A 23,906-nucleotide genomic window follows, 5' to 3' on the forward strand; every position below is an offset into this window, starting at 1 on the left:
AAGTGCAGTAAAAGGTTCAGACAGAGCCAGGTAGAGTTGAGGTTTTCTCCACGATGGAAGCCAATTTATTATTAGACAGCCTTGGTACATAATTAGGTACACATGGAAGTATTGTTTTGTGCTTCAACACTTGCAAACATACAATCCCAATAACGGTTCAGGACAGACTAAGCATCATAGTTCTTTTTTCTCTGATAAATAATTTGATAGAAATCAATTGATTTGACGGCGTCGACCCTGAACAACAGCAAATAATAGAAAAAAAACAAACACAAAGTCAAGCATTTGCATCACAGAAAATGCAATATAGTGCAATATACAACTTGTTTGGCCTGGAAAGAGAGGAGGCGGGGCTATGGAGGGGCGGGGCTAGAGGGTTCTTTTACTTGCAAAGCCATTCAACAATGAAGGGTCTTACGTTGCACCAGAGGAGGAAACAGACAAAGAAAAATAGTAACTTCTTTTTCCCGGGTCGACGACTAAACATCTACGGCTAAACATCACAAACACGGCGGCTTCACGTCGGCAATCGGAACGGAAAGAAACATCACTACTTCACAGTCAGAAATATCACCAGTCAACAGTGAGACGCTAAAACAGCAACATATGGCAGATACACAACACTACTCAGTGCATGGCCCAATGGAAACATCATTACTAACCAAAGATAAGACTTATTCTGACAGGATACAATACTGAAATACAACTGGCCCTTTTTAGAGGTTTTTCATTAAATATTAGCAAGCAACGGCCTTTTCAACATTTAAAACATGAAGTCTCTCCACTCAAAGGAAAAAGGTTGTGGCGATAAATACTTTACAGTCTGAGCGGCTGGAGGAGGGACCACCTGGCTTCTTCACACTCTGCACTCGTCTAAAAGCCAACGACCCCCAGGTGAGAACCTGTGTGTCTGGACGCCAAGGTTGAACTGTCAGCAGAATCCAGCAACTCCTCCACGCCGGCTGTGGTTTCACTGCTCGGCGTGTCTGCAGGAGCTGATGTGTCCAACACAGAGACTCTCACATGAGTATCATGGTCCTACGTCAAAGCCAAACCACACACATCAGTTCTGTATATTGCTTTTTTGCTCCTGACACACCTCCCTCTCCTGCCTGCCTCCAATAAAACTCACAGCAAGTAGGAAAGCCAGAGGATCAGACAAGAGAAGAGGCCCACCTTCATGTTCTAGCAGGTTTCATAGCATACAATATTACACTTTGGTCATTTCACTCTTAAAATGCCCTTCCGTTCTCATATTCAAACCTTTTTTCCTTCCTTAATGCGCTCCTCTGAGTTGCATTCATCTTAAACGTAAGAATACTTGCAACATTTTTATTCTTTGATACAACATAGATTTTTTTTTTAAACGTGTCTTTTTTTTCTTCTTTTTTTTAGTTTCTTTTCAAGCAAGATGCATACACAATTAATGTGGGAGTCGGGGGAAGGGGGACAGAGGGAAGACGGGTGGCGGGGTGGGGTGGGGTGGGGTGGGGGGGCAGAGAGGCGTGTGATTGGAGGGTTTTTAGCTGGTCACTTCCTCATCTGGTTTGTTCATGGACTTGAGCTGCTCCAGCACGGTGGTGGGGGTGACGATGCTGGTCGATCCTGAACACACACACACACGCACACACACACACACACACAGTTAGATCTGCTCATCAGCACAGCAACACCATAGAGGCAAAATGTGTTTTCAGCTCTGCTTATGAGGACTGGCGGTGGTCTTCATCACCAATAGTTGAGATATTAATGATGAAGAAACAAAGAGGAGGCTGATCTGTGTGGAGTTACTGTAGGCAGGTTCAAAGGTCAAACAAGCCCAAATCTCAGCGACACCAAGGTTAATCATTACAATTGAACAGACCTTTTACTTTACTGTTCAATAACTGTGCAGTTTCAGTAGGAAATGCATTGATTCCTCTGAGCAGCTCTGCACCAGTCAGACTTTGTCATCAGGTGCGTGACCATTGACAATGAAAGTTTTAGCTCTTAATGAAATCAATCAATCAACTTATATTTGTACAGCGCTAAATCCCATCCAAGGACGTCTCAAAGCGCTTTGACCAATCAGAGAAACAGGAAGCCACTGGGCCCCCGGAGCAAGCAGGAAAAACTCCAGAGACTCCAGGGGGCGCTCATCTGCCTATGGCTGCCTAGGAAATCACTTTCACTTCCTGCCAACCCACACAACAAACAGTATGAGGAGTTGTTACACTATGAGTTTTAATTCTTATTACTTTGTAAATGTTTTTGCAATATTTAAAGGACTTCTAAATCAGGAATATAATGAAAATGCAGAAGCAAATAAACTAGTCTGTATTATCATGTTGGTGTGTCACTTTCAAAGGTCAATGTCAAGAGGTCAAAGCTGTTAGCTTTAAACCTCCACTTCCAGCTTAAAGACCAACTTCATCTTCAACTCCTGATTTTCAACCAAATTTACAACCTGACAACTACAGAAATCACCATCAGCTAAAACTGGGCCAAAGCCCAATATGACCTGGCCAATCAGGTGCTAGGATCACGATCACATGGCCATGTGGGCCTGTGAGACACGTCGACAACTGGCCAATCCTGCTAGAAATGAAAAGCAAAAATAAAAACAACAAGCAGAAGTCGAGTAGTTTTGAAATCCAAATAGAATTTAGAGTCTTTTAGAAATAATATGTAAACATATATAACAATGTACACATTGAATAGAGGGATGAGCTGTGGCGACGGCTGAAGACACATTTCTGACATTGCAAAGCTTGAAAGGTGCAGCGGCAGAGTAAAGCAAACGTCTCACTCTGAGCTTCGTTCTGTTTGTCGCTTAAAAAAAAGTGAGCAGACAATTTAATTTACTCCTCGCACCTTTTCAATATCATCATCAACACTGGAGGTTCTAGGTTGCGCTGTTTCTGTGGCAAAGCTGCGTGTTTAAAGTCAGTGTCTTTGAAGCCCCAGCAGGGTGCAAACATGGAGGAGATACAGCTGCTTGAGGACTGACTGACTGACTGACTGACTGTTGATATCATTTCTTCAAGTTCAGGTTTAGGGCCGGATTGAAAAGATTAATGGGCCACTTATGGCCCCCGGGCCGTAGTTTGCTAAGAGAAAGAAGCAAGCACATCTGCTGGCGTGTTGTCAAGGTGATGCAGGTGTTACAGGGGTTGTTGTTGTCGGTGGTGCAGGTGGTGTTGGTGTAACCCTGCTTCTCTTGGCTCCCCCCTCAAACACGCAGCTTTGTGGGACCCTGCGGCCCAGAAACACGGAGCCGTTGATCTCCAACGGCCACAGAAAAAACAAAATAAAGAAGAAAAAACACACACATGTGCATGTGTACGTCTGGAGCAGACTGGTTGTTTTAGTAGAGTGACAGCCATTTTGCTCAGGAGGTGCTTGAATGCAGCAGTATGCCGGCTAGCAAACAGCCATACTGCTAATGGTGGGGGAGGGGGGGAGGGGCGCTCACTGAGAAAACGTTGGCTCGACACGATATCGCTTTAGCAGATTAGTCGGGAGTGACATGGATGTCCAGGACTTCAATGTGCAACCTCAGGTGGGTGAACATCTGCTGTGTTTAGTAGGTGTGCAGAGTGCAGAGTGGGGGAGGGGTAGGGTGGTGGGGGTGGGGGGAGTAGGGGTGACCTCCATCAAGACTCTGGAACTCTCTCATGTTACAACTGAAAGAAACAGGATGTGACCTGAAAAACTACTGAGGTGGCATAGGGTGTCGACATTGCCCCCTGGTGGAGAATTAGCGCACACCATCACACGTGGCAACGCGGAAAAAGCTAGCTTTCCCTTTTGGTAGATCTTGGATACGACAATAGAAATTCTTCTCATGTTCATCTTCAATCTAAAGAAGATCTTTGTTCTTTAGATCCACAGACACCAGCAGTCAACAGTCTGGACACAACTGTCTCCACTGCAGACAGATGTGTCCCAACCTGTTGACTGCCAGTGTGTATTGTTCATTCTACTTTTGGTATTTAGCAAAATCATGCAGGGATGCTCTGATCACTGACAATAAAAAGCCCAGTTATAAATCTTGAGTCCTAATGTGCGTTTGCACTCCACCAGAAACAGATTTGGAGCAAAATCTCAGAATGTTTAAAACAAGGTCGCAAAGCGGTCGCATGGCTCTACTTGTAGGTCTTGTTGCTGTGCAGCTCTGCACTACAGTTGGCCAGGGGAAATCAGTAGCAGCTGTTTAGCATGTGTGGCTGTGGTTGACCAGGGGTTGCTAAAGCATATCAGGTGGATCTCAGGTGGATCGTTGCTCACTTCCCAGACTCAGTGTCAGCAGAGAGGCGTCGCAAACAAGTCCAACCTTGTTGCTCCTCCCCTCATGGACTCCTCACGGTGTGAGCTCTAAGTCCGCGCTCTCTGCCGACAGGCCGTGAGCCGTGTGAGCATGTGATGGTGGGCTCAAAGAAACAGGGTGCAGTCAGAGGCACTGGAAGCCCCTCCCAGGAAAAACAACACAGGAATCTAAGCAAAGGAAAATAAAGGAGGAGAAGATCTGGAGTTGGAATCCAACAGAAAGTCAGAGAGCCGTCCTGGCAGAGAGCAGGAGCAGATCCGGTGCCGGGGGGTGTGGCTACTGCTGAGGTATGACAACTGAGGAGGATGGATCTCAAGGGTGGATTAGATCTGATTGTCTCTTTAAATAATATGGAGTTCTTAGGCTCAAATGGGCCATTAGGTGGCAGTGAAGGGGCTGATTTAATCCACACACCTGAGATGATGGGTGGGAGAGGGGTGGGGGGGGGGGGCAGGGATGGGCTGGTGACCCCTTCAGACAGAGACTTCAGTCAGTGTGGTGGTGGTGGTGGAGGCTTCTGAAGCTCCACAGAGATCATGGCTTCCTTTGCCTGAGGAAGGTCAGTGTCTTCACTGACTGCTGTCACAGTGACTGCTGTCACACTGACTGGCTACAGCAAATGATGGCATCAGACAAAGTGTTTTTGACCAGTGAATGTGGCATGATTATTACTTCTCTCTTATTTGATTGATTTGACCAGGAAAAGTCCCATTGAGATTAAAGCCTCTTTTCCAAGGGACCCCTGGCCATTTATCATCATCCAATCATTCCATGAGTCTAAACGGTGCTGAAGTTCGCTGGAATATATATTTTTTAAAGTGATATTGCAGTGTCGCAGTGGAAGCAGCCAGATGTTCTTTGTGTCCTGAGCCCAATGCAGATGTCGTCTGTGATTTTAGGGAAGTTCACAAAGGGTAGATTCCCAGCAAGCAAGAGACAAACTCTTGTGATTTCAAAGGTCGTTGACCTCTAGAAACCTTGACCTTGACCTCTGCGATGGCTTGAAAACATTGGTCGAGTCTGTGCAGCTCTCTGCCGCCTGATTGGCTGAAGCTGAGCGTGTTGTTGACTAACGGCGGGGTTGGTTCAATGCTCACAGGCAGGGGGCGCCCATCCCTGAAGGAGGAGGAAGAAAATAAAGAGGAGGAGGAGGAGAGGAGGAGGGTGGAGGTACAATAGAACAGCAGTGAGTGAGTGAGTGAGTGAGTGAGTGAGTGAGTGAGTGATGGCAGGAGATGGAGGAGAAAAGCCCTTGTGCTGTGAGGGTTCAGAAAGGGCTTCTGTGGCGCGGCTGCCTTTACTTTGTTGAGTGTGACTGTCTCTCTCTCTCCCTCCCTCCCACTCTGCCTCTGCCTCACTCGGCCGAGGCGTCTGCGTCCTCAAAGGACACCCTAGTGGACTCTCGGAAGTCGGGGTGCTGCAGGTCCGATAAGAATTTGGTGGGGGTGAGCGTGTGGGTGGAACCTGCGGAGGAACAGAGGTGGCTTCACCACTGGTCTCTGGGCACACGGCACCGCCCCTCCCCCACTCGCTCAGCCCAGAGACACACAACAAACAGAACAGAGGGTTAAAGACAAGCACGCACACACACGCACACACGCACACGCACACACACACACACACACACACACAGACACACGCACACACACACACACATGCGCGCACACACACACACACTGTTCACTTCTTCGAGCTAATGTTGTAGTGCTGGAGGTTGCTCATGGTCTCCAGACCAATCATCTTGATTGGCTAAGGTTCTGGGTCTGGGTCTGGGACCGGGAGAACTGGAGGTTTCTGATCCAGACCAGTGGAGATTCACTTTTCCCAGTTCATTTGTAAGCAAACTGGGATTTTAAACAAGATTCTGCTCATTTGTTCAGTTTGGCTAGGATTTTCCTTTGATATCTACAGTCTGGGTCTGGACTTGGTCTCCATGCTCTCTAGTCTGGGTTGGTTGGTGCCGTCTGGACTACAACACTAGTTCTAGCACTCACACACAACACACACAGCACACACACACACACCTGAAGCAACATACAGACACAGAGAAAAGACACGGCGTCGCTGCAATACAAAGACAACAGTTGGTTTTTAGAGGAGGCGGCCAGAGTGAGGAGACACTGTGGCGGTGAGACAGCCTGGCTGGCCCAGCATCAGCTGACCACACTCATCAGAGAGGGAGAGGGAGGCTCAGCACAACCTGGTGCCCAGTAGAGGGCGTTAAATATACAGTATATACATAAACTGCTTAACTGTTAAAATAAATAAATAAATAGAATTCTAAAATGAATTCCCTTTTAACCATTTTCAAGACTTTTTCCAATTCCTGCGGTGTTCACTTCCACCGTCAACCTTTCTGTTTTCTCCCATTTCTGCACAAACCTTGACTTTCTTGTCTCTCTCTCTCTGCTTCCACTTCTGGATTTGGGATATTTTATCTCGCTACCGTCAGACAGAAAGTCTCCTCTGTCCTCTGATGATTGATGACCATTAAAGGGAATCTAGAGGCTGGTCATGTGACCAAACTGTCCCTTTAAGCTGTTTGTGTTGAGCTGTCTGAAGATCAGGACTCTGAGTTCATGGACTGCCTTCTGTCTGAAAGCTCATCAAAGAGACAAACTTCTGCTCCTGCTCGCCAGCACCACCTAGTGGTGTACCTGGGCCACGTGTTTCTCAATGAATCCATTAGCTTGTTGCTTCCTGCCCGCCGACGCCTATCGATCTCGACCTGTCGGCCCCGCCCCCTTCATTCTCTACTCACCAATCAGGGCCTCCCACTTCCCATTGGCCTGTGTGACCTCATAGGCGCAGCGCATCTCGCTGAAAGACACGCCGCCGATGATGAAGACGATGACGCGGGGCCCGGTGCGGTACTCCCCGGGCGTCTTGTTCTTGTGCCAGTGGCCGTAGCGAGCGCTGCCGGGACGCAGTGGACAGGACGACACAAGCACGCAAGTCACAACTCAACTTTGGCCAAATGCTACAAATAATGCTTTTATTATTGTGAAAAACTGTCATGGGCAGCTAATGACGGTGGGAAATGACCTCATCCTACACATGGTGGCGCTATTCTACTGCTAAGAGCAGCATGACCCTATCACCTAGGAGATGTTTTATGGGTATTTTAATGTCAGAGCAAACAAAAAAAAGAAAGTGAAAGCAGTTGAAGATGCTCAGCTTGCAGGTGTTGCTGTACCTGACCGCTGTGGTGCTGAAGGAGGCGGAGGAGCGGGTGGAGATGTAGGGGTAGTGCTTGGTGTCCAGCTTGTCGTCAATAGCGTCCTGCATAGGAGCAGAGCAGCATTAATCACACACACACACACACACACAGCCGCTCCTCAATAGGGCCTCCACTGTTGCCTCACGTCTCTTAGCAACCAGGTGGCGCTCCATCAGCGAGGCCCATCGGAGAATTGCCTTTGCACAAATAAGGAGCTAAATATAGTTTCCAGCAAGCAGGCTGGAAAAACAGACTTTAGAGTTTCCCAGGGAGAAACTGCTGAGAGAGACCAGCTGGGTTCAGTTTAGCATTCAGTTTAGCATTCACCCTGCGGACAGAGCGGAGAACCTCCTCCGACTCAGCCGAAGCTCCTTGAACGCACCTCCATGATGTCCTTGACCAGCGGTGTCCAGCGGGACAGCTGGTAGGTCTGCTCGCTCACGCGCTCCTTCCTGTCCAGCTTCTTTCCTCTGCGCAGGGTGGACTAGCACAGGAGGAGACGCTAGTTAGCCTAGCAGCAGCAGCAACACTCCAGGCATGAAGGACAGTGAGTGAGTGAGGGGGTCTCACATCTGTGATGATGGGAACTCCCAGGTGAGCCATGTTGGTGATGATCTCGCTGTCCTCTGGTGGGATCTGAGCGTGCTGGATCAGCTTGTTCAGGTTCTCCTCGGTGATGCCTGGACACAAACACAACAGGGATTATCAGCTACCTTCATCTTTGTCTTGAGAAGTGGAGAAAGAAACAGCCCTGCAACAGCCATCACACTTTAATAACGTCAATAAATGAGCCTCGGAAGGCAGCGAGATGTTCCCAGTTTTCATGCAGCCTCCTCTTCCTCACCGTTCTTGAGGAAGATGTAGAGCAGGATGATGCGGATCTTGTCGTACGTGCTGACGTTGGCGTCCAGCAGGATGGGCACGATGGCCCTCATGGGGTCTTTGATCTTCTCCCCCTCAGCGTCGGTGCCCATGGCCAGATCCTGCAACGCAGACGCACGCATGAAAACCTTCTGCTGGAGCTGCGGAGGCAGTCAGGCTTTCATCCTGCTACGTCTCCCTCACCTGCTCCACGCGGCACAGCTTGTCCACTGTTCCCTGGTAGTGCTTCATGCAGTCCTCTGCCAGCTGCAGGTGAGTGGAGTACTACACAACACAGGGAGAAGATGCAGACGTTCAGTGGACGCGTGAAGCCACGAGCAGCTTCCTCTGTCGGAGACCACGACGCACCTTGCTGAGCTCCTTCTGGTACTGAGGCATCTTCTTCAGCATCTGGGACAGGTCCCTCATCGTGGTCTGAGAACAAAGACAACAACAACTTTTCATAATTTATTGAAGCCGTGATGAAAAGTCAAAGAGGATCAAAAACCCTCATTGAAACCCTGAACATCATCAGGCTGCACGCCATACACACACCAGGACCAGGCATTCAGGGGGCATCATATCACACACACACACACACACACACACACACACACACACACACACACACACACACACACACACACACACACACACACACACACACAGCGATCTTCTCTACCTTCTCGCCGGTGTTCATCCTCTTGCTGGCGGAGAAGTCCTTCAGCTGGCGCGTCACCTCCCTGCAGAGACGAGGAGCAGCAGAGAGACGGTGCGACCACAGAGTGGCTGTGAAGATGGTGAGGAAGAAGAAGAAGACGAAGAAGAAGAAGAAGAAGGCGGCAGGTGGACTCACTGGGACACCTCGGCGATATGTTTGTGTCTCAGGCTCACCCACAGGTCATCGTCCTCGTGTAGAAGAACCTCCTTCTCACGGGAGTCGCCGATGCCGCTGGTCTCGTACCTGCAGGGGAGCAGACGGTGAGAGAGCGACGGGAGACGCTGGCTGACTGGCTGACTGACTGGCTGACTGACTGACTGACTGGAGACGCTGACTGACTGACTGTGTTGACCAACTCGTGATCTTGGGAAAGAATCTTTAAGCAGTTGGCTGCAGAACACAGAGCTCCTGGTTTGTTCTGCTGATGCTCTCTCATCATCTTGTTGACTTTCACTGCTTCTATTGTGTTGTTGTCTGATTGTCAGATGTTGCCGCTGCTCCTGCTGATGAGCAGAGTGGACCTGCCAATCTTGCGGGAAGCACTGCTGTATTTTCTGTTCCGTTACTGACGATGAGTGCAGAATAAATCTTAGTTTCTTTGTCATCTTAACTCTAAACAAGTAAACAACACTGCTACTAATTTCCCCCGGCACTGTGCAGCCCTACTTGTAGACGTCGTTGTCGATGGGCAGCAGGTCGTAGCCCATGGCCTGGAAGGTGAGCTCGTGCAGGACAGGGGACACGGGATCAAAGGCCCGGTCCAGGATGATGAGCTGGGAGCGAGCCTTGTCCGGACCCTGGAGGTGGGGGCGGGCGGGGGAGGGGCAGACACAGCAGCGGTCATCAGGAGGTTGATGGAATCCATGTATGAAGCAGGCAGCAGGTGTCTGGACTCACACCGCCGCTCTCACCTCTCCCATGGTGGGGTCGTCGGCCTTGTAGGCGTCCAGCTTGTCCTGGACCAGCTGGGCCAGGGTGGAGTTGTCCTTGTACTCGCTGACACGCGGACGGATGGACAGATGGACAGACAGGATGGACAGATGGACATGTTGGCAGGAGGTGTTTGTTGGTCAAACACACAGCCGCGTATGCAGCCAGAGATGAGAAGAGGAGAGAAAAACAGACGCAGTCGGTGAGGAACATCGAGCAGGTTCAACCGGAGCTGCAGTTTGCATCATCTGATCCCTTTGCAGCCCAACCCCTCTGCCTCTGCGGCGCCCCCTGGGCCTCACCCTCGGTATCTGACGGCAGGGTACTCCTTGAGGGTGGCGCAGAGTGTGGCGATCTGCTCGGCCAGCCGCTCCATCACCGGGTTCTTCAGCTGGGTCTTGTGGGGGCTGTAGAAACTGTGGAACGCATCAGGGTTGTCCATGGAGTAGACCTGCACACACACACACACAGTCAATGTGTGTCAATGTGAGTGGAGGATGGTAGTGGGTGACTTGATGTAAAGAGCAGCAGGTGGAACACACCTTTTTTACACATTCCCTCTCTTTTCCAGATTTTTTTGTTTTTATTTTTAGCATCTAACTTTATTTTGCTTCATCATTCATCTCCACTCCCTTCAGCCACTGCCCCCTCTCTTCTACCAGCCTCCTTGGAAAGAATGGAAGGATTAAGAGCATTGTCCACCTGATCTTCTCCATCACTTCTCATGTTTTTCATCCATTCACTCCTTCACCTCTCTGCTTTCTACATTTCCTTGCATCCCTGATCTGTTTTTCCTCCTCCTCTCCTCTCTTCCTCCTCTCTCTCAGCTTCAGCTCCATCTGTCCTGGCCCTCATGCAGCTCTGCAGATGGAGTCTTGTGTCAGCAGCCCAGCAGCCATTGGCCAGCGCCTGCTGGAAGATGTCCACTCCAGCCAATGAGAGCAGAGCAGCGTCCTGTGGGGGCGGGGCTACTGAGCCCCACAACCCCCACCCCTCCTCCGCCGCCGCCTGCAGCGTAAAACCCACTGAGTGTGACTTAATGACAGCAGACAGCGGAGGAGAGCAAAGCATTGTGGGTCGGACAGCATCTTCAGAGCAGCCAGTCAGAGACAACAGCAGCAGAGAGGATGAACAAAGAAAACAGTGGGAGTGAAAAGAGAAAGTGGGAGTGAGTGAGTGATGAGAGTGATGGAGGAGTGAAGGAGGGATGGAGGAGTGAAGGAGTGAAAGAGGGATGGAGGAGTGAAGGAGGGATGGAGGAGTAAAGGAGTAAAAGAGGGATGGAGGACTGAAGGAGGGATGGAGGAGTAAAGGAGTGAAAGAGGGATGGAGGAGTGAAGGAGGGATGGAGGAGTAAAGGAGTGAAAGAGGGATGGAGGAGTGAAGGAGGGATGGAGGAGTGAAGGAGTGAAAGAGGGATGGAGGAGTGAAGGAGGGATGGAGGAGTGAAGGAGGGATGGAGGAAGGAGAGGACGGCTGCGGCGACCGCTTTAAAAACAGTGGAGGATGAACTGGTGACCCCCACTGACCCCTCCCCTCTCCTCCCCTATCCAAAAAGGAAGGGTCCTGCACTGAGTGCTCTGCACCTGCTGTCATTGGTTTGCACATGGCAACGTTTTCTGTGGTTGCACCACAAACTCTGAAGGCTGTGTTTTTATTATTTTTCCTGAGAGTTTTTTTTCCTGGTGTTTTATTCTTGGTGTTTTATTCTTGGTGTTTTGAGTTGAGAACGACCTCCAATGAAAACCTCGTCATGTGCTCACAATGACTGATAAACAAGCGTGGGTGTGGAATGCGATGTGTCAAAGGTCAAAGCAGGGAGAAGGTGGAGCAGTGTGGGAGCCGAGAGCTCAGCGTCAGTCAGCAGCTCCTCTTCTTTTTTCCAGTGTTCTGCTCCAAACGGTGACTACACTGTCATGAGTTTCAGTTGGATAATTCAACACTGTGCACTGTGCAGTGCAGTGCAGTGCGGTGAGCAGAGCTGCAGCTGTACCTGCGACTCATAGGGCAGGAAGGCGATGTTGATCTCCGTCAGGGTCTTGATGGATTTGGAAGCCCGACTCTTCACCACCTCGTTGAACAGAGGGTCCGGGCAGGCTGCCAATAAAGCACAACACATTTAGAAACCTGACTTCCTGTTCGGAAACCACATCCACAGCAGCGGCCACTCCATCATTTCCACTGGTTAGAAACAACCGTCACACCTGCACCAGCCTGAAAGCACACAGTGGAGGAGGAGGCTAGGAACCGGGTCAGAGGGAGGGGCAACACAGACACCATGTGATCAAAGCCGGGTGTTGATACTCACAGTCAGTGAAGAAGACATGGGCGGCCTTGTATTTAGCTGAGTGAGGGTCTTTGAAGTCTGAGACGAGGGTCTGTACAGACTGAGGAGAGCACAAGCAGAGGAGGTCACCACACACACACATACACAGTGACACAGTGTCAGTGGAGCAGCTTCAGGCAGTGATGCTACTGTTAGCAGCTGCTGCTCTCTGCTTCCTGTTTATTTTTTGTCTTCCTGCTTCACATCCTTTGTTTTTAAACCATCTCATGCACAATGGTGCCTCGTGTGGACAAACATCAGAACTGCATCAGAGGAGGAGAATTTCAAGGCCGTTTGGCAAAGTGGACGCTGCTGCATCGTCAACCCATGCACTGCATCGGCAGCAGCCACAGACTGCAACTTCAGTTTGTTCATAGCCTAACAATACAATATATACACACACAATAGTAATTAGTAGTATAAAATAAAATCAGTAGATGTCAGTGGATGAACCATTGAAGGAGTTTCTGCAGTGACGAGCGTTGACACTGCAGCCACTGACTCTCAGCTGAGAGAGAGAGACAGAGAGAGACAGAGAGACAGAGAGAGAGAGAGAGGGAGAGAGAGAGAGAGAGAGAGAGGGAGAGGGAGAGTGGGAGAGAGGGAGGGAGAGGGAGAGAGGGAGAGAGAGAGGAAGAGAGGGAGAGGGAGATAGAGAGAGAGAGAGAGGGAGAGGGAGAGAGGGAGAGAGAGAGGAAGAGAGGGAGAGAGAGAGAGAGAGAGAGTGAGAGAGAGAGAGAGTGCTGCTGACCTTCTCAGTGGGGGTGATCAGGTAGATGCACTCCAGACTGGGGAGGGGCTCTCGCCTCTTGTTGATGTCCTCCACGACTGTAGGGGGCAGCAGAAGACACACAGTGGAGATGTGGACAGTTGCACGTACGAGGACATGAAATAGAGAGAGAGAGAGCGAGCGAGCGAGCATGTCTTACTGGTGATGCCCTCGGTCATGATGTCCGTCATCTTGCAGCAGGACGACAACATCCTCATGCTCAGCTGGTCCACGATCAGAGCCTGCAGGACGCCAGCAACACACTGCATCATCAACACACCTCCACAGTGTCTGAAGGTCTTCATATACTGGGTGTGGAATACTGCGTTGTTCACACCAAACTAGACCAAACTACACAAAACTACACGAAACTACTCCTTTATTGAGTTGTATGTTTTTAAACCCCTCAAGAAGGAAAAAGCTGTTTGATGAAATATTACTGTAGGACCTGTGTCTCTGCTGCTGCTTACCTTCCATTCTCCCTTCTTCTTCACCTTCTTGATGACATCATTCATAATCTCTGCAAGACACAAGCAAATAAAGACCACGAGGGTTTGAGGACACACACAAAACAAAGTAGAGGAAACCTAGGGAACTGTGTTAACATCTGATCTGGTATCAAGGGAGGTTGTCAGTGCGTCTGTGTGTGTGTGTGTGTGTGTGTGTGTGTGTGTGTGTGTGTGTGTGTGTGTGTGTGTGTTGTCACATATGGACTGTACGCTCCATTTATTCCTCATCCTGCTCTGACAGTCAGTCTGAAGGGCTTTTTATTTCATATCGTTTCATTTTACAAATTTAATACATTTAGAAATCTCAATTATTTTCTTAGTTTGCAACAGTTTTTTTTTTGCTATCACATGGGCGGTCATAACCATATCATTTCACTGGGGGCCAATAACACAGGAGAGCCATGACCTTTCCACAAGGTCAATGACCTCAGACCTGCAGTTCCACCACCAGAGGGCGCTGATGAGGTTCAGTTTACCTCCAGATCAGAAAAAAAAATAATCCGGATGAGTTGCGAGTTGTAAATCGACCTCAGAGGTCACAACACGACCTCAGAGGTCACGGAAGGCAGTGATGTGGCCACTGAGCCCAGGCACCGTCATTGGCCAGATCACTGAGGGAAACACATCTGCTGCAGCATTAGCATAAATCCAGTGAATTACTGTTGGACACACACACACACACACACACACACACACACACACACACACAGGGACAGAGCGGATGGCCGCCAGTATTAATCTCTAATCCCATCTGTGTGGCCCAACCTGAGCGCTGGCCGCTGATACTGGCAGATTACAGCAGATTAAACGCCTCATTCACAAACAGGAAAAGAGGCGGTTCAGGCTCCAGTCTCTTTTCAGTCCAATGAGATGTTGGTCTCAGCGTTGTTACAGTTCTGCTTTTAGGAAAAAAAAGCCCAAAAGGAAAATAAAACACAATGATAGCGAGGAAATGCTTCCAGAATCCAAGCCAGTTCCTCAGTTTCTCTTCGCTTTTCTTCCTTTTCTCCTGCATTTTCACTTTGAAGCTGAACTCTCGCTCAAACATCTCCATTGTCCCAACGCCTTCCCTCCGCCTGGCTCTGTGTTTTCATCACCAGGAGGACGAGGGCGCCAGCTGCAGGGGGAGGAGCCCCAGGCCAGGCCCAGGATATTTATGGCGCCTATAAAAGTGGGCGATGGCCCTTTAAGAAGCCGCTCCTCGCTGCCCCCTGGCTGCGAGAGAGTGACCGAGTGAACGGTGGACGACTCGGTGCCACACCTGACTCAGTGGAAGTGTGCCCCACCCAGTGGGATCGTCGTCTCGGAATAGCAGCGGCTGCTCCTGGCTGCAGACGCTGGAGACTCCCAGGCTCTGTAGCTCAGCACTGGGAGCAGCTCAGCAGTGAAGGGAATTCCGAGTCAGTGCTTCCAAAAACTGCTTCGAAATCGCCGCCGACTCAGAGACTGGATGTGGATGGTCGAGCCTCCCAGCCAATCAGGAGCCGGCTCTCTTGGTTCACTTCTAAGAGAATGGGTTCGTTCACTAAAGAGCCGTCACTACAACAGAGAAAATCTGCTGACAGATGTATGCTGCGGGTCCAAAGGTCCCGGCAGGGCGCTAAAACCCCTCCCTCTTCCTGAAGAGCGATACCCCTCCCTCACTTCCCCTGATGTGCTTCCTCTCTGGCTCTGCACTGCAACATCCTTGTGATAACCAAGCCTCTGAGGTCACACTTTAGTGCAAACACAGCAGGAGGGTTGAAGTAGGACAACTGGACCGGTTCTGGAGATCCAGTCAGATGAGAAGAGAAACGTCTTCATGACAGGAACTCAGAGAGTGATTTCGGTGATTGCTGATAGAGTCATTCACACACACTGGGTGGTGGGAAAAAAACGAAATAATTATAGTGCGGTCCAGTGGTTGGCGCTTTCACCTCACATTGGCTTCATCGTGAGGAAGATGAGTTCCGTTTTTCACACCAAGGACAGAAATCTGGGTCAAATACGACATCAAAATTCATCTTGACAAAAAAGTGTAAGCGGCCACGATTTAGGAGAAAAAACGCAATTATTCTGTAATCTTATGAAGCTTTCCCTGGTCTCTATTAATGAGGAGGAGGAGTCTGAATGAAGTCGGAGCCGCTCCTCTTTTCCTGTCCCGACCGTCACTGTGCAGCTCAAACAGAGGAGACAGCTGATTGGTTGCCAGCCAGAGAGAGAACAGAGAGCAGAGAGCAGAAACCAGGCTGCGGCTGTGTTGGCTGTTCCTCTCTGACGTCCTCACACACACAACAATCAGCAGACAGGAGGGGAAAGACCTGAAACAACACGACTCGACAGCTGTGTCAACCAAACAGAGAGCGCACACACACACACACACACACACACACACAGAGGCTTCAAAAGACTCATAATCCCCTCACTGCCACTTTAACAGGACACACATCCTCCTGGAACGACCGGGAGACGGACTTGGAGGTTGAGTCCAAGCTGAAGTGCAGAAGCTGCTGCTGCAGTTGGACAACAGCCACAACACAACACAACACAACCAACACAATCAATACATTAGCATTGTGTACAAAATCAAGGCAACCGTGCCAGAGTTCCCATGAAGCCGCTGTGATAGAAGCAGCGTGAAGGAGGCGCTGGATGATTCTGCCGACTGATTTCACACACACACACACACACACACACACACACACACACACACACACACACACACACACACACACACACACACACACACACACACACACACACACACACACACACACACACTGCAGAGCCGACAGTCCCTCCAGGGACTTCACCTACGAGTACATGACCCATTTCTCTGTGTTTTTGCTTTCTGTCTCTGGGCTGGATTCTGGCTCCACGCAGACATTTCAGCCGGTCTGGTGGTGCAGCGCCAGAGACAGACTTCCATTTACATCTACACTCTCAAAGCATAGAAAACCTCATCACAAAAAATCATCAAACACACCGAAGGAATCACTTGAAGGCTGCTTGAAGAGCGACAGGTGAGTCCAGGGCTGTGTCTCAATTCAGGCTCTGCATCCTTGGAAGGAAGCATCCTCCCTCTGAAGGAAGCGTCCTCCCAGGGCCCGGCCCAGAAGAACCGACCCAAACCCGCCTCCCCGGTAACCACACGGGACGGTCACGCCTTCGCCGTATTTCCTGATTGCGTCACCGCCGTTCCTGCTGGCCAACCCCGAAAGTGACGTTTTCATAGCATCAAGCTAACCATTGGTTCGCCATCCAACGATGCCGTTGGATGTTCAAATAAGTAAAAACCCTGCGTTAAAATCTGAATATTTGATGTGAATTTTCAATACTTAAATTTATACGAAGTGTCTTTGCCAGTAGATGGCGCTAATTTCTGACTTCCCAGGATCCCAGGATGCTTTGCAGCAGCACGCAAAGCATCCTGGGATACAGAAGGAGGTGAAGGATAGTAGCGGTGCAGCCTTGGAAATCGGCTAAAAGTAGGGTGCATTCGGAGCGTCCTTCGGATTTTCGGGAATTGGGACGAGCCTTCGCGCAGTGCTATGACGCAACTGGCCTTCAAATGCATGCTCCGAAGGATGCAGACCTTGAATTGAGACACAGCCCAGGTGTGTCCAGGTGAGGCCAGGGGAAACGTGCAGCCTTTGCAACGTTCACTGCCGTCACAATTCAGTCAGTGTGTGTTAAAGTGCAGAGCTGCTGCCCCTCAGTGATGTCGTGCAAAATGGCATTAAAGCACACACCCCTGCACACCGCTGCTTTGACACCTCCTGGATGACCGCATAGCATCCAAATATAATAACAATGCCTGATGTTTAGTCTGCAGCCTGAGTCTTAGCTTGCCACAGTTACACAACACTTAAACCAGCCTCAACCAGCTCAACTTAGTGGCAGAGGATCCACGACCTCTTCTCCACATCGGCTTATTAATATCGCAGAGGTCACACGAGTGGAAGCCAGACGGCTATAACAGCAAACAGCCGCTTTCCCATGATGCCACACTGTCAAAGGTCAATGACGTCCAGGGGCAGAAGGTGCAACCTGACGTCTGTTAAGAGTCGAGTGTTGAGTGTTCAGTTTTACTTCCTTTGCACACTGATTTAACAAACTCGTGTGCACAATGATCCTCTCTGATGCAGAGCCACCACTGACACCGGCTGACTGATAGATGCCCCCACAACAACTGCTGCAATACTCCTACTAAACACCTGCGGTTGGAGCTATTTCAGGGAGATTGCTTTAATCAGAGCAAAATGTTCAAGCTGTGTTGACCATGTGTTTGCCATAGGAAAAGAAATGTTACTTGTTCCAATGAAAGCAAGAGTTTCACTGTCAAAGCATCTCTCCAGTGGTCCAGTCTGAGCTGTGGCCTTTAGATGTCTGGTGGCTTCAACCTCAAGAGTGAGCCCAGCGTGCACTAAGAGTGAGCACAGCGTGCACTACACTACAGGTGTGACTCTGCACCACTTGACAAACCCTGACTGGGAATTGTTTGGATTAACTGCAGGCTTCCCAACAAGGAACAGAGAAAAACCAAGCCAAAAGAAGCCGATGACTTGATTTGCTGAGTCATGGTAGCACGGTAGCGCGCTAGCTTGGATGCTACAGACGACAGCTTCATACAGTCAGTAGCAGCCAGACTGGCTCCACTGCAACATCCCTGCACTGGTGCAATAAAATCCCAATGCCCTCCCATGGCAACATTCCCACCTGCTCCTTATTAACCTGTCACACCTCCATCACTGCTCTTCTGTCCTGAGAGCGTCTGGCTTCTCACACTGCTTCCTATAAGAAGACAGTTTTCAGTGTCCCTGCGTATGAAGCGTCTCTGCAGCAGCCAGTGTCTATAAATAAACTACACACACAGAAAAAAACAGGATGGAGTGAGCAGTCACGTGCCGGCTGAGAGGAGGAGGAGGAGGACGGCCGCCAGCTCTGACACAGCACTCTTCCTCACCGAGCGAGCGAGCGGGAGAGAGAGAGGGTTATTCATGAAGGAAGCTGTGCTACTCTAGCCCCCCCCACCGCTCCACCATGACATTGTAGGGCTGGAATTTATTGTGGAGTTTGTGCGTTTGGCTGTAGTTTATCAGTGTGATACAGGGAACTGCATCACTGCATCACTGCATCACCAGACCAGCTGTGGTTTAGCCAGGCTCTCAAGGTCAGCCACAAGCTTCACAGCCCCAGTGTGTGTGTGTGTGTGTGTGTGTGTGTGTGCGTGCGTGCGTACGCCACTAAAGGCAGAGACATTGACGTCCTCTGCCTGACCTCTGATTCCATCCTACAAAGGTTCAGACCAACAGGAGGAGTAAGAAAGAAAGTCTGTCTGTGTCTTTAGTTCAAAGTATCTATAAATGAATACAGACACAGATTAATAAACAAAGACACAGACTGATGAATAAATAAATGAAGCATATCAACACCACTACACCTTTACATAAACAGCCGGCCAATGATACGTTGGTTGTACACATTACTGTCGACCATCCATCAAAAACTGCCATCTTCCACTGCTGGACGGTCTGACAACAAGTCGCATTTCAGCTGCTCAGGAACACGAGCGGACCAATCAGAAGAGAGAAAGAACGTCGCTGAGGGCGGGGCTTAGTGCTGATAAGACCATTGACTCCAGTGAAACACTCAGATCCTCATTGGTCTTTAACGCTCAGCACGCAGCTGCACTGGCAGCACTGCCTCCAAACCACCTGGACCACTGCTTGCTAGCCAGTGACTTCCCACTGCTGAGCCCTGATGGTTAAAGCTCAGCAGAAACCTCCCACACTCTCCAGTGCTGCTGAGGTGACTGGGTGTGTCCAGCTGGGCTCAACTACCAACACCAGGACTTTACTGCACCAGGACCTCATTTTCACATCAGCACACAAGACAACGTGAAGCTTCACCAGGGTGAGAGCAGCATCATTGCACTGCTGCAACGTATTTCACCTCTGCAGTCACTGGTACAATGGAAGGATGGTGCCGCCCTCTCATTGGCTGAGATTTGCAGCAATTTTCCTCACATTGAAATTTGTGTGTTAATCTGTGAAAAAAAAGACTCCTATATCTTCTAAATATGTAAAGATATAAATAAAGCTGCACATCAGCCTGCTGGGCTCTCGTCGCTCGGCCCTATTTCCTCTGTGATGCTCGCACGCAGCCGTGCAAGAGGAGGAGGGTGAGGCTGCTGCCCATCCCCCTCCTGCATCCAGTGCTGCAGAGAGAGAGAGCGAGAGAGAGTGAGAGAGAGAGAGGCCCACCATGCTCGTCGCCCTCCCCCCCTCCCTCCTCCTCCTCCTTCTATTTCCCCCCCCCCCCCCCCCACCACTTCCACCAATCCCAGCCTGGCCTGGTCTCTGCCAATCAGAGCGCAGGTGTCCTCCATCCCTCCGTCCCTCCGTCCTCACCTGAAGGAAGGAGTGTTTACACTGTGCAGGACTCACCCCAGGCACTGCCTGTGTGTGTGTGTGTGTGTGTGTGTGTGTGTGTGTGTGTGTGTGTGTGTGTGTGTGCGTGTGTGCGTGTGCTCTGCCTTTGGCCTCACCATTCTGGGTTATGTAATTGTGAAAAGGCTCTGCGGTTAATTAAAGCAGGCAGGAGAGAGACGGAGGGCGTGTGGTGGAGTCGTGGACGGTGCAGTGAAACACCAGGCCAAAGAATAAAATGAATGAAAAAACATTTTACGGCTTACAGTGAAAAAAAACCTTAATGACCGGCAAAAATGAAATACTGCTGTCCTGCTGTGTCAACTGCAAGTGACGGAGCAGTGAAGTCATCACCAGCGGAGGAATGAAGGAGGGAAGCTTTGAAAATACACCAATCATCTTCATCACTATTATTATTAATCACTGTTCAATGTCCTGCACCCTTTTATAATGGACACACTCACTAGAAAATGGTGTAACACTGCATGAGGAGGAGGATGAATATAAGACCAGAACCAGGTGGAAACTGGTCCTGATGGGAGGAGGAGGAGGAGGAGGAGGAAGAGGAACAAGAGGAGGAGGAGGAGGAAGAGGAGGGTCCTAAATGCAGCAGTGGTTTGATGCTCGGCTGATCAATCAGAAGGTGCGTGAAGGTGTAAACGGTGGACAGGTGAGGACTGAAGCATCCACTGGTGGGCAGCAGACCACAAAACAATGATGATGATGATGATGATGATGATGATGATGAAGGTGGAAGAATCCTGCCTTCATCCCTTCCCAGTGGTCTCCAGACAGGACCACCCTGCTCATCTCCACCCTGCATGGATGATGGCAGTCTCACACACCACCACCTCTTCCTCCTGCTCCTCCTCCTCCTCCCCAGTTGACCCCACACCACCTCCTCCACCACCACCTCCTCCTGCTCCTCCTCCTCTTCCTCCTCCTCCTCCTCCTCCCCAGCTGACCCCACAGCACCACCACCAACACCTCCTCCCCAGCTGACCCCACAGTACCGCCACCACCACCTCCTCCTCTTCCTCCTCCTCCTCCTGCTCCTACTCCTCCTCCCCAGCTGACCCCACAGCACCACCACCACCACCACGCTCATCAGTGAGAGAACCGCTGAGCGGACCAGTGTCTCCAGTGTCTCCAGTGATGGTGGGTGTGAGCGGGCTGGTCTGATCAGTGGCGCAGCGCCAGTAACTGCTACCACTGCGATGCCGAGTGACATTCACGGAGGCCGGCAGGCAGGGAGGCGCAACACAAACAGAGGAATTGCGGATTTCTTGACGCAACTTTGCCCTCCTGGATGCACGCGGACTCAATCCGCCATTAAGGTGCACCGGAGCCGCTCGGTTCTGAGAGGCTCTTCCTTCCCCGGGTTTCCTGATTTCTTTATTTATTAATTTACTGATTTTACGCAACGCACTGAGTTCCATCGCAGGGGTGAGGCTCTGCCCAGAACAGGGAATCCCTCGTTTCTGCGCCGTCAATCCGCACCTACTGACTGCGCAGCCGAATGTGGTTTCACTGCCGCTGGTTCCGCAAGCAGCTGCTGCCCACTGCCTGCAGAACCAAGCGTCCGCGGCGCCGCAGGTAGAGGGAGAAAGCCGCAGTTTTTGCGTTGCATCACCGAAGCGGCGGATCGCTCCGGGACCGAAACGCAGCTCGGTTCGGGCGTTAGAAAAATAAAGGGCGTGTAGTGGCTCTGCCAGGGCTCGGCTGCAAGCGGTCCGACCTCCCTGGAGCGGAACCACACCGTCACTATCAGTGGCCTCGCGCCGCCGCCGCTGCCGCTGCTGCTGCTGCTGCTGGAGACATTTTATTCTCGTCTCTACCGCTGGATTCTAAATGCGCACCGCAGCAGCAGCAGCAGCAGCAGCAGCAGCAGCACAGGGGCCCCGGACTGGCAGAGACCCCCACAACCCCCTCCCCCTCCCACCCCCCGCCCAGCTGCCTCTGTAGGCCGAGCCTCTCCACAGGATACAATGGACGGAGCACCACCTTCTTCATCTTCATCATCCTCCTCATCCTCCTCAACCGAGATGCAGCGGCCTCACATCCGCATCCCGACAAAAACCACCGCGCACAAACACCCCTCCCTCCCCCACCACCTCCGATAAAGAACAATCCCCCAGAACGCGCTTCTTCATCACCATCATCACCATCGTCATCATCATCATGCAGTTCTTGAAGCTGATTAGCATTAGCATAACACTGGATTATAATGAGAAGGCTCTCTTACTCTCGCCGACCACCGCCTTCAGTCCGATAGGTGCCATGATGCTGCTGAGAGACTGTGGCTGCTCGCCTCCTCCTCTCCGGATCCACTCTCACCGCACCGCACAGTCCGCCTGCTGACGTCACTGCGTAGCCTTCCGCACCGTCCTTCCATTGGCTGCGGCGTTCAGCCCACAACTGCGACTCATTAGCTGAAACACAAACTCGTAGAAACAGGCTAATATGCATAGAATTCGATGGAAAAGGGGATTTAAGCATTAAGTGTTTTAGTATTCTGAGGTGGGAGTCATGGTCATTATCATTTATGAAGGATTATTATTATTATTATTAGTAGTAGTAGTAGTAGTAGTATTATACATTTTCATTTCATTTTCTTGCTTGGGAGAATGTAATGTGACAATAAAACCCTTCATCCCGGTTGTACATGGGATAAACATCAAAGATATTTTAACATTTATTAAGATATATTTCCAATGTATTTCTTGCAAAACGCATCATAACTTCAGTCTTGCTTTCATGTAGTAAGTCCATTAATAACCCTATCATATCATATCATATCATATCAAATGCCAGTGTTTTTTCCCCCAGACAGTGAGGTCAGGTTAGATTCCCAGAAGCCTCCTCGAACTCCACTTTGATTTGTTGACATCGTCTCTGTTTGTCTCTGCGTGTTTGCGTGACTGTGTCCCGATGTCAACCTGTTAATCAGAAATAATGTCAGGAATGTACCCGGTGGTTTGTGGGTCGTGATGCTGCCGAGCCTCTCCGCAGCGGATCCAGACCTCTGGCAATTTGAACATTTGTAAGGAAACAATCTGTCCGCCAGAGGGCAGCAGAGAACTCTCCAGCGCCTCAACACACAGTGGACCGACCCGCCCCCTCTAAAGTACCTCCGAACTGCTGCCGAACAAGTTTCATCCTGATCATCTTGTAAAATAAAGTTTTGCGGTGTTTTTGTTTGTTTGTTTGTTTGTTTGTTTGTTTGTTTTGAATGCTTCTGTCCCTGAAGCGCCAGGTGGAGTCGAGTGTGTGAAGCTGGTGTTGGAGGCCGCGCCCTTGGCAGGCTCGACTGAACACGTCGGACCAGTGATGACTCCCACCGGGTGCGTCCTCCCACAGGGTGCGTCCTCCTGCCGACACCCAGGCCAAGCCAGCGGTAGTGGAGTTACGCAGGTAGAAGCCGTAAAGCCACTAGAAAAGGTCCCGAATTACCGTACAACCACTAAGAAATGCGCAAAGATACATATCAGCCTGGTGTTTCGACACAACGTTCATCTTTCCGCTTTAAAACTGTGATTAGAATGAGGTTTTATATTCTGTTGGCGAGTCAGTCACTGCTTTAGCGCCGCCTTGGAGAACTGCTTTGTGTTTGCGCCACTTTTTGCACTTGATTGCTGAAAGGAAGAGTACAGCCGCTAGACTGCGCCACTGAGTCCTCCGCCTCCCCCCGGCTCGGACTCAAACTGGCGGGGAGTTCCTCGCCTACCTCACGCACTGCCCTCCTCCTCCTCCTCCTCCTCCTCCTCCTCCTCCTCCAGTTGCAGCGGAGTGGCGCAGGGAGCAGCGGCCAGTGAGGGAGCTTCTCTCGGCAGGGAAGAGCGCGTTCACAC

General features: G+C 50.4%; 1 protein-coding gene across 3 annotated transcripts; it reads right to left on the minus strand.

Moving 5' to 3' along the window:
• Window positions 1-36: 36 nt before the first annotated feature.
• stxbp1a (syntaxin binding protein 1a) lies at window positions 37-23,905 on the minus strand. Of its 3 annotated transcripts, XM_076029358.1 has the most exons (21): window positions 23,783-23,905; window positions 22,301-22,487; window positions 13,607-13,656; window positions 13,297-13,378; window positions 13,119-13,195; window positions 12,350-12,428; window positions 12,035-12,138; window positions 10,344-10,492; window positions 10,023-10,107; window positions 9,778-9,908; window positions 9,247-9,354; window positions 9,073-9,133; window positions 8,760-8,825; window positions 8,595-8,675; window positions 8,374-8,512; window positions 8,100-8,209; window positions 7,912-8,013; window positions 7,506-7,591; window positions 7,071-7,225; window positions 5,611-5,773; window positions 1,471-1,605 (listed from the first exon to the last, which is right to left on the minus strand). In XM_076029358.1, exons 2-20 carry the CDS (start codon window positions 22,335-22,337, stop codon window positions 5,664-5,666), a joined length of 1,812 nt encoding a protein of 603 aa, XP_075885473.1. In that variant the 5' UTR covers window positions 22,338-22,487; window positions 23,783-23,905; the 3' UTR covers window positions 1,471-1,605; window positions 5,611-5,663. The 3 variants fall into 3 exon arrangements, with proteins under 3 accessions (XP_075885474.1, XP_075885473.1, XP_075885475.1); XM_076029359.1 differs by lacking the exon at window positions 5,611-5,773 and having other exon boundaries at window positions 37-1,605; XM_076029360.1 differs by lacking the exons at window positions 22,301-22,487; window positions 23,783-23,905 and adding an exon at window positions 14,907-15,013.
• Window position 23,906: the final 1 nt, after the last annotated feature.

The sequence above is a fragment of the Nelusetta ayraudi genome, unplaced genomic scaffold (genome assembly GCF_046127955.1).
Source record: "Nelusetta ayraudi isolate G7.1 ecotype Tasmania unplaced genomic scaffold, CSIRO-AGI_Nayr_v1 ptg000026l, whole genome shotgun sequence".
NCBI classification, from domain to species: domain Eukaryota; kingdom Metazoa; phylum Chordata; class Actinopteri; order Tetraodontiformes; family Monacanthidae; genus Nelusetta; species Nelusetta ayraudi.

Excerpts from the sequence above, each read along its gene's own strand:
- stxbp1a (XM_076029358.1), bottom strand. The coding sequence starts at position 22,337 with ATGGCACCTATCGGACTGAAGGCGGTGGTCGGCGAGA. Across the intron at positions 13,196-13,296 it reads CATGACCGAGGGCATCACCA|TCGTGGAGGACATCAACAAG; the intron begins GTAAGACATGCT and ends TGCCCCCTACAG. Across the intron at positions 12,139-12,349 it reads CCATGTCTTCTTCACTGACT|CCTGCCCGGACCCTCTGTTC; the intron begins GTGAGTATCAAC and ends CTTTATTGGCAG.